Below are 9290 nucleotides of genomic sequence, written 5' to 3' on the forward strand. Positions count from 1 at the left end.
GACTTTGCTGCGGACACAGCGCGGCTGGGCTGGGCACTCCCAGCCCCTTTGTTCCCACGGAGGTGAACTCCAAGGAGATCTCTGAGCTCTCCCTCGGCAGGGTGACGCCTCCTCTGAATCCCACCTTTTGCTTCAAGAGGAAATGGCCAGGGGGAGGGAATCAGCTCCTGTACATGAAGGTATTTGGGAAAGAAACACAGCCCATTTCATAGCAACTGACCAATAAGAGGAATTGCCGTGTTGGCAGAAGGTTTAGGGCAGATAAATTCCACGGGTCTCAGATAACACATTCTGGAGACAACTCCCATTGTCACAGGCATAAAAGAGGTGGGGTGGGGGACCAGAGCACACACTCCTGCCCTAGGATCACAAGCTGCGTGATCTGCAGCTCGTGTTAGGTCCTTGGTATTTCTCACTATGGCCACTTACAGCTTCAGGCAAACTACCTCTTCTGTGGCAGGGGGACCCGGTGGCTCCACAATCCGCTTCGGTGCAGGTGGCTTTAGGGCTCCAAGCATACATGGGGGATCTGGTGGCAGGAGTGTGTCAGTCTCTTCTGCTAGATTTGTCTCTTCTGGCCTAGGAAGTGGCCTGGGTGGTGGGTATGGAAGTAGTTTCAGCAGCAGCTTTAGCAGTGGTTATGGTCTGGGTAGCAGTGATGGCCTCCTCTCAGGAAATGAAAAGGCAACCATGCAAAGCCTGAACGAACGTCTTGCCTCCTACCTGGACAAAGTGCGTGCACTGGAAGAGGCAAACTCTGATCTTGAGACTAAAATCCGAGACTGGTACCAAAAACAAGGACCAGGTCCAGCTCGGGACTACAGTCTGTATTACAAGACTATTGAAGATCTTCGAGACAAGGTAGGTGTTAATATTTATTAAAAATCATCTTAGATTTGCACTTAAGAAGGAAGCATAAAAACCCAAAGAGAAAAACTTCACTAGGAAAACACCCAGAAGGCACTGCATTCTGAGAGGAGAGGATGATGAAACTGATATGCAATGATCAGGTGATGTCGATAAAGAAAAGTATCAGTATGGAATTGTCTGCTTTTTTAAATGTTAGCCAAAAGAAGGTACCAAAGAATCAGAGATGCCATTGTACTTAATTCTCTGATAATGTTTGCTTTTAACAATGCATATACATACACACACACGCATATATAAACCACATGCTGGCCATATACACATATATGACCAGTTAATATATATATGACCATATATATACTGATAAATATACAGAGAGAAAAAAAAATGACAGCAACCTGCCTATCTCTGTAGCCTGCTACCTGCCATGTAGCTTGGAAAACTCCACAGGCACTGACACACTGCTTGAGCAGTAAGATAAAAATTGGTTAAGTATTATTTTGTAAATGTGAGATAGCAGCTAGAGATTTAATCATCATACATTTATTTTTCTTTCCCATTTCACTTACTTAAGGTTGGAATTGAAATAGAGTGCTGAAACACTTGGCTTATGGAAAAAGGAAACAGCAGGCATGAAGTAACCAATTGCAGATATAAATGCAGGATTTGCCCCAATAGCCCATGGGTACCTGATACCAGATTACTTTGAGATAATACACACCCATAAAACACAGGTAGCAGCTGATTAAGCTATGTAAATAAATGGAAGAAATCTTGAGGTTTAGTTTTCATAGCTCAGCTTGCAGTTCATGACCGTTCCCACACAGTTTTCTTCCTCCTTGCTTCAGCCCATTCACATTCTCCACCAATTTCAAACTCTGAGCTCCAGTAAGGGCAGGACTGGCGATCAGATTTTCTCCTTCTAGCATACTTTTCCCTCCTGTCCTTTACTCCTCTCAGTTAGGAGAGAGAAAATGTTAATCCAGCTGTTTTTGTGAATGACGTTTTGAGTTTTAAAAGTGGCAGGCAAAAAAAGGTATGTTTTGTAGGTAAAAATGAACACGGGTTATGCCTAAATAAACTAAATTTCCTTTAGAGGCTTTCATGATGCATTAGAAAAATCAATAAACTCTCCTTGATATCCTAGGACATAAAAATGTGTTAAAAGACTATACAAATGCAATATGCACCCAACTTGTTTATGAAACACAAACATGTAATTTAATTTAAAATCATACAGCCCTTGTAATCACTTTCCACTGTTAAGAAAATGCTTACTGAGAACAAACTCTGCCAAGAGGGTCTGCAGCCTTTGCTTCCTTTGCATCTCTCCAGGAAATAGGTCCCTTGCCTCAGCCACTTCATATGCCAGACAAGAGCAAGGGGACCTACCCATAACTGACCATCATGGCAAGAGTACTGCAATAAATAAGTGCTACAGATTTGCTACAGATCATTGATACTTTCCTACCAAGACCAAATAAAATACACTTTTATGTGGTGTAGCTATTGATGAAATCTTAACTTTTTTATCTTCAGATCAGGAAAGATGATAATGTAGTTGTTTCAGCCTCAGCAATGAACTCTCATTGTTTGTAGATCCTTGATGCCACTATTGACAACTCCAAGATAGTCTTGCAGATTGACAATGCCAGGCTGGCTGCTGACGACTTCAAAACCAAGTGAGTAATTTCTGAAAGGAAAAAGGTCTCTTGAACAGGCACAAATCCTTTTTGACCCAAAGGGCAGTGGCTGTGAAAAAAGGAATGCCTATAAAACATCTCAGTGAACACCGGCATGATCCTGCTGTTGCAGTTCCGCCCTTTCTATATTTACTGAAAGCACCATGGAAAATTCTACATCATATAAATCATGTGATGAAAAGTTTCATGGTGGGCTGTCTTAATCAGCTAACCTGAATAGCTTCGTTTTGCTTTTTAAAGGTTTGAGACAGAGCAAGCTCTTCGCATGAGCGTGGAGGCCGACATCAACGGCCTGCGCAAGGTCCTGGATGAGCTGACCCTGGCCAGGACTGACCTGGAGCTGCAGATTGAAAACTTGAAGGAGGAGCTGGCCTACCTCAAGAAAAATCATGAGGAGGTAAAAAAAACCCCAAGAAACACATTTGAAAGCAACATTAGAAAAACAGCACATGGAAATGTGGAGTCCCTCATGATTGCCCCAAGCCTCCCAACAGTGAAGAAAAGATTTCTGTGTAGATTGGGAAACCTGAAATACCCCTGCAAGTACTAAAGGGGAGTCAGTCAGACCTTAGCCCTTGAAGAAAGAACAGAAGGTTCAACATGTTTTCAGTTTATGATTGTACCCTCATTTGTCTGTCATCTCCATGTAGGAAATGAGTGCCCTGAGAGGACAAGTAGCTGGACAAGTCAATGTTGAACTGGACTCTGCTCCAGGCATTGACCTGACCAAGATACTTGCTGATATGAGAGACCAGTATGAACACATGGCTGAGAAGAACAGGAAGGATGCTGAGGCCTGGTTCCACAACAAGGTAGAAAAAATTTCATACTATACAAATACAAACAAAAAAAAATCCATGAAAGAAACAAAATAATTATTAAAACTCTCAGAAAACTGCTGTGAAAGCCTTATGACCTCTACTTAGAGGCCCTTTACTTCTCATGTAATATTTCAGACTGAAGAGCTGAACCGTGAAGTAGCTGTGAACACCGAACAACTGCAGAGCAGCAAGTCCGAAGTCACCGACCTGAGACGCACCCTCCAAGGGCTGGAAATAGAACTTCAGTCCCAGCTCAGCATGGTACGTTAAACCTTGCACGGCAGGAACCCCCCTCACTGCAGTGGGTCCATATTCCCCTCCCTGCAAGGAGTCTGGCACCTGGCACCAACCCTTCTGTGGTTCCCACCCCACCCACTTGGCAGAAAGCGGCGCTGGAGGGCACGCTGGCGGACACGGAGGCGCGGTACGGGGCGCAGCTGGCGCAGATCCAGGGCCTGATCGGCAGCTTAGAGGCACAGCTGGCTGAGCTCCGAGCTGAGATGGAGCGCCAGAACGGCGAGTACAAGCTCCTCATGGATATCAAGACTCGACTGGAGCAAGAGATCGCCACTTACCGACAGCTCCTGGAGGGCCAGGAGTCCCAGTAAGTAACAGCTCCCTGCAGAAAACCTTCTCACTTAGCCTCATCACAAGGGACCAGGCCGTGGTGCTCACTGGCAGCAGTACCACAGGAGAGACAACTTCAAATACTTCTGGTCTGTTAAAATTCTTAACAAATTCATTTTTCTGGACCACGGTAGAGCCAGGAATGTTAAAATTCCCATTTACATCAAGTACTTCAGAGAGTTTCTAAGCAAAGGGCAGCACAAGAGCTGAAGTACAAATAAAAGTGATAACTGATCATTAGCTGCTTGACATTCAGGAAAGACTGTGCAGTAAGTCGTGTTACAGAATATAGGGATTAGCACCAAATTCCCATAAACTTCCTGCTACCAGTTAAATAGGTCTTGCCTCATAGGAATCAGTGCAGAAGAAAATACTCTGAAGAGCAGTGGAGGCAGATAGGCTAGCTATTTTCAGAGAGCCATCAAATGGACCTCCCCCATGGGAGCACACCTCCCATGTTGGTTCCCATACAGCCACACGGAGGAAAATACTTCATAGCCTGGAATAAAAAAATTAGGTAAGAGTTGAAAGGTTTTGATTTCCTCTATTCCTTCTTTTCCATAATTGTCTTTTACCACTGCAGTTGTTTAAAAATAATTTCCTACAACAATTCCCTCTCCAGAGCTGAGAGGGAAAGGAAGAGGATAATCTCTTCTCTAACTATATACAAAACGTAGCTGATTGAGAGAGAACTTGCTTTCATAGTTTCTCATCTCACACACCATTCGATGTACTACCTCTCCTTTTAACTCTGATCTCTTTGTTCTACAGCATGTTTGGATCCCTCTCTGCAACCACTGGTAAGAATACTTTCTCTTTCAGAAAAACTTTAGGAGTCCAAGAAGTCTTATTTTCTAAAAGGGAGTACCCAACATTATGGTGGTTGTGTCCATTCTAGAGACTGGTCTGCTGCACTGGTTTGTGTCACAGAAAAAAACCAAATAAGTAACAAATGACAACTCTGGCTAGAACTTAGAAAATATCAGTCATTAAAAGATGTGAGACATGAGAAAAAATCTCATACTATGCTACCATAAAGGTTAAGTAAAGCACAAAATGTTTGATCATCCTCCCACATGAAAGAATACAAGAAATTTAAGCTTGGCCAGCTCAGGAGAGCTGAGAGGAGAGTTGTGTGAACATGCAAGTAAAACTTGCCTTGAGCTTTTAAAGGTCAGCTGTGTTGTAACAGTGATGTATAATTTAAATCAATGCTAGGAAGAAGAGAAGTTCTGAGAGAAGGGAATGAGAGACAAGACATAAATTCAGCCCAGTGCCCACTGCAGAATGGTCTCATGTGTGTTATGCTGAAGTAATTGCTGTTCTTGTCTCTGTATGATTGTAGACAAAAGAGACAAGCTGGCAGATGGAAAATAGTGCTGAAAGTGCTTCCAATGGCATCTTCAAAATGAGAAAAAGCAGACAACACACAGGAACTGAAACTGAATCACTCTGAACTGCTGGAAATTACTATCTTAAAGCACAGAAAATTCTTGGCCACACAAAATTTAGGTAGATTCATCCACTTAGTGGTGATTAATTAGCTAACTGAGTTAGCTTTTCAACTATTTCTAGTTCTTTCATGCACTGAATTGCTGTGTGTACTCTAATAAAGACGATCTTGCAATCTTAACCTCCTTTGAGTTATTGTGATTCTGTTACTGAAGTTTGGCTTTAACTGGTCAGGAAAGACTTCACCAGCCTCCTGGAGAGGTGAAGGCTCACAGTGCCTGTGGGTGGTGGCTGCAGCTCCACCTCTGATGGCAGGAGCTCCAAAAGCCCCAGCCTCTCCGAGTGGGGAATACCTGAGTGAGCTGTTCCTACCTACAGCGGCCGTGTGCTCTGGAGAACAGCAGCCATCAGATGTTACGTGACTGGTAAGAAGCAGGGGCTGGGAGATATTTTGTTAGGGTAAAATGTAAAAACTAAAGTTGCTAAATGGCTTGAAGAGCTTCTCCAGAAACAAAGAGGAGTGAGAAACAGTTGCGAGATTTCCTCACACACTTTCCCAGTTCATTTAGAGGCTAAAAAACCCTTTAGCACTGATTTTCGCCACTTTCATTCTCATGGCATTGGAAGGATATTATCCCAGTTGAAATTCCACATGCTACCAATTTTAGTTCAGTCCCCCAGAAATCAGTAACTTCATTTCCAGCCATCCCTTTGCAAGCTTACAGCCATTAAAACTTCTCAGGATTTGTGCTAAAAAAAATCATGGCTACAGCTCAACAATCACATCCCACCTCCCACTGTTGCAGAGGACACAAAGTGAGCTCCTCAACCAAGGGTGACAGTGAAACAACACTGTGCTCAGACTGAAAGCACCCCAATACTGCACCCCCACTGAGCGTATCATCTCACAACCTGTGCTTCAGGCAGACATCACCAAATCCTTCAGCACTTCTCTTCTTGGACTTGGCAGGGAATAATTATTTCAACCCTGTTCATATCTAGATGTTCATAACAGATTAATAAAGTTTTTGCACAGTCAGGAGCCTCCCAAAGCTGTGGATCTACTGTCGAGGCTGGGCTGTCCTCTTCAATCAAGAGGTGCTGGTGCTTGGTCTTGGTTCAGCAGTGACTCAGGTGACCTGTCAACATCAGAGGCTTAGCCTCTGGAAATCGAGCATGACAGCATTAGTCAGTGGCTTCACTAGGACAGGGAAAAACTATGACAGGAAAGAAAAAGAGTCACAAAAAGTAAGAGTCAGCAAAGAGAGATAGAGAAGAGGGGACTAAGAAGAGGAGGACTACGATGCTCTGGTGGAAACAAGGGCAGAACCAACAGGGAGCAGTGGCATGAAGAGCACCAGCGTAGAGGAGATGCAAGTAGTTGATTCTCCAGGAGCTCCCCAAGTCTTCTGGTGTCCATTGTGGAAGAGCAAGGAGAGGAAAGCTCTTTGCATGACCTGCTTCAGAAGGGGCTGATCCTGAGTGCTGATACACTTGCTCATAAATGCTTCGTATCAGATGTATTACCTACAATAGTTAGACCTGGAATCCCTCCCAGATGAAAGAACAAAGAACTTCAGATATGTTTTTTAATCTTAACAAATCCTGTTCCCTGAGAACAAGATCTTGTGACAAACCCATCAGAGTATGAGACTGCTGGTGCAGATTTCTTGTGTCATATAGCTGCTAATGTGGAAGTCTGACAAGAAATTCTCATGCTCCAAGACTGCAATTTGTAAGTTATACAGACACTTTGCAAATGTTTATTTTGACCAAAAACTTTTATTCTCAAAGACTGAATTAAATGCATGTTTGGGGAAAAAAGAAAAGAAAAAAAAAAGAAAAAAAAAGTTTAAAAGGTGAACTATTAAAAGTGTTTATGAGATCAAAAGTGCCAAGAGTTGAATAAATTCATAAACCATGCTAAAGAAATTGAGGACTTCAGAGACTTGAAACAACTTTGAAAAGGTTAGAATTCTTGGTTTTATAGCCCAAGTTGAATTTTAATGTATAATTTAATTGACTTTGCCCCGTATTAGTAGGGTAATTAAGGATTTCTGGTGAAATCTTTAATATAAAATCACTCAGATACTATAATTTTAACATTCGGTTCAGGAAAAAAAACCCTGTTTTCTAAAGGCATGTCATGCCTGAGTGATGGTTTTATCAGCAATGACTGAGATGATAAACAATCTGCTTCTTGAATTGAACTCTCTGTCCTCTTGAAAGGAGAGGCTAAAGTGTGTCAGCTCTGTTAATCCCGGAACAGAAGTAATAAAAGAGTTTGCCCAGCACAGACATGTCAGGGAATGTCTTCCAGAGAAGTCCTGTCGAAGCATGACAAACCAAGGAGCTTGTGCACCTCCAGGACAACATGAGCATGAGCAAGGGACAATATTGCCTGTCAAGAGTTGGATAAACCTCAGAGTTAAGATAGTGAGAAGAGAATAGAGCCACAAACTTGAAATAGGTGGTGGGTTTTTTTTACTTCAGCAAGTGATTGGCTTAAGCTTCCTTGTATAGACTGCAAGGAGAAAATTTTGTAGACTGAACTTCATGTTCCAGCTGCAGAAATCTCTCCTGGTACAGACATTGCACCGATCTAGTTTTTCAGCAAAGCAAGCTTTGTCTTATGTAGTCTGTTGTAAAATGCTGCAATGCGTGTACATCCTGATACAGAAACCTTCACAGACAGTAAGAAAACAAAATCTATATAAAGAAATAAAGGCAGGGATAAGCTGCGGGGCTGCAAGTGTTGCACTCTGCATTTACAAGCTTGTGAACACAGGGGACACAGTCTAAGGATCTGAGCTTGATGGTTACAGAACATGGAAAGGGCCAGAGGATCCCCAGGACTGTGGTTTTCTGAAGTATCTTCATATGCTGTATTAACTGCTTGATTTATTTTTATTTTCCCCAAAAAGCTATAAAGTGTATTTCACCAGCAAGCTTCTAAAGAAGTTACACAGACTGAGTGAAAGACTGAATGAAAAATCCCCAAATTTTCCTGTTAAAGTTTACGGTGTTTTCTAGGAGTAATTTTGCTGGGTTTTTTTTCAATAGAATTTCATCTTGCAGATTGTGGGATCACTCAAGAGTTAAACAGACCCCAGCAGCACACACACCTCAGGATATTTACATTACAGGGGCCTTAAAGACATTTTTATCTTTAGCAGAGTTTGTCTAAACTTGTTTCCTGTGATACCAAGTCTGGGAGATACACAGATCTGGCAAACTCCACAGAACCATTAATCTGCCCAACAGCAAAACTGAACTGCTGTGGCAAAGGTCCAGGTTCAGTTTGAAACATGTTTCCACAACTATGAAACACCCTGTCTTTGCTAATTAGCTGAAGAGTGAGTGGACATTCTCAGAACCAGGCTCTTTAGCTGCCTATCTCAGCCAGATTTTTGGTATGCCTTTCCCCCAAGTACACATCTTTCCCAGCACACAGACTGTGCGTTTCCCTCAGGCTGCGTTAAAAGTCTCACCTGGAAATTTCAGAAAATCCTTCCGTTTATTCCAGCAATGGGGTATGAGCCTCATCACTTAATCTGAAATCACCCACCCTAAATTCTAAGGTCACTTTCTGTTGATAGGTACTGTCAAAAGCTCTGCTAAAACAACACTCTCCTTATTATTGTTGTTGTTAGCAAACCTGGCATTTTTCTTCTTTATTTTAAAATAATTTTGGTGGTTCTGAACTAGTGGCCAGAGAAAGTTCCTCCCATCTTTCCTTTGTCCCTGGCTTGTCTCCCTCCTCTCAGCCCTCAGGTTCCCTAAAACACCATGCCCCTCAGTACCTATTTATTGTCACACC

At 42.6% G+C, this 9290-nt stretch overlaps 1 protein-coding gene across 1 annotated transcript; it reads left to right on the forward strand.

Moving 5' to 3' along the window:
- The first annotated feature begins 346 nt into the window (after positions 1–346).
- LOC127394357 (keratin, type I cytoskeletal 19) lies at positions 347–5627 on the forward strand. Its single transcript, XM_051640238.1, has 8 exons — positions 347–861; positions 2467–2549; positions 2811–2967; positions 3221–3382; positions 3527–3652; positions 3775–3995; positions 4790–4818; positions 5364–5627. The coding sequence occupies exons 1-8, from the start codon at positions 418–420 to the stop codon at positions 5393–5395; spliced, it is 1254 nt and encodes a 417-aa protein (XP_051496198.1). The 5' UTR covers positions 347–417; the 3' UTR covers positions 5396–5627.
- Positions 5628–9290: the final 3663 nt, after the last annotated feature.

This window comes from Apus apus, chromosome 25 (assembly GCF_020740795.1).
Source record: "Apus apus isolate bApuApu2 chromosome 25, bApuApu2.pri.cur, whole genome shotgun sequence".
Lineage (NCBI taxonomy): Eukaryota > Metazoa > Chordata > Aves > Apodiformes > Apodidae > Apus > Apus apus.

Excerpts from the sequence above, each read along its gene's own strand:
- LOC127394357 (XM_051640238.1), top strand. The coding sequence starts at position 418 with ATGGCCACTTACAGCTTCAGGCAAACTACCTCTTCTGTGGCAGGGGGA. Across the intron at positions 862-2,466 it reads TTGAAGATCTTCGAGACAAG|ATCCTTGATGCCACTATTGA; the intron begins GTAGGTGTTAAT and ends CATTGTTTGTAG. Across the intron at positions 3,653-3,774 it reads TTCAGTCCCAGCTCAGCATG|AAAGCGGCGCTGGAGGGCAC; the intron begins GTACGTTAAACC and ends CCCACTTGGCAG.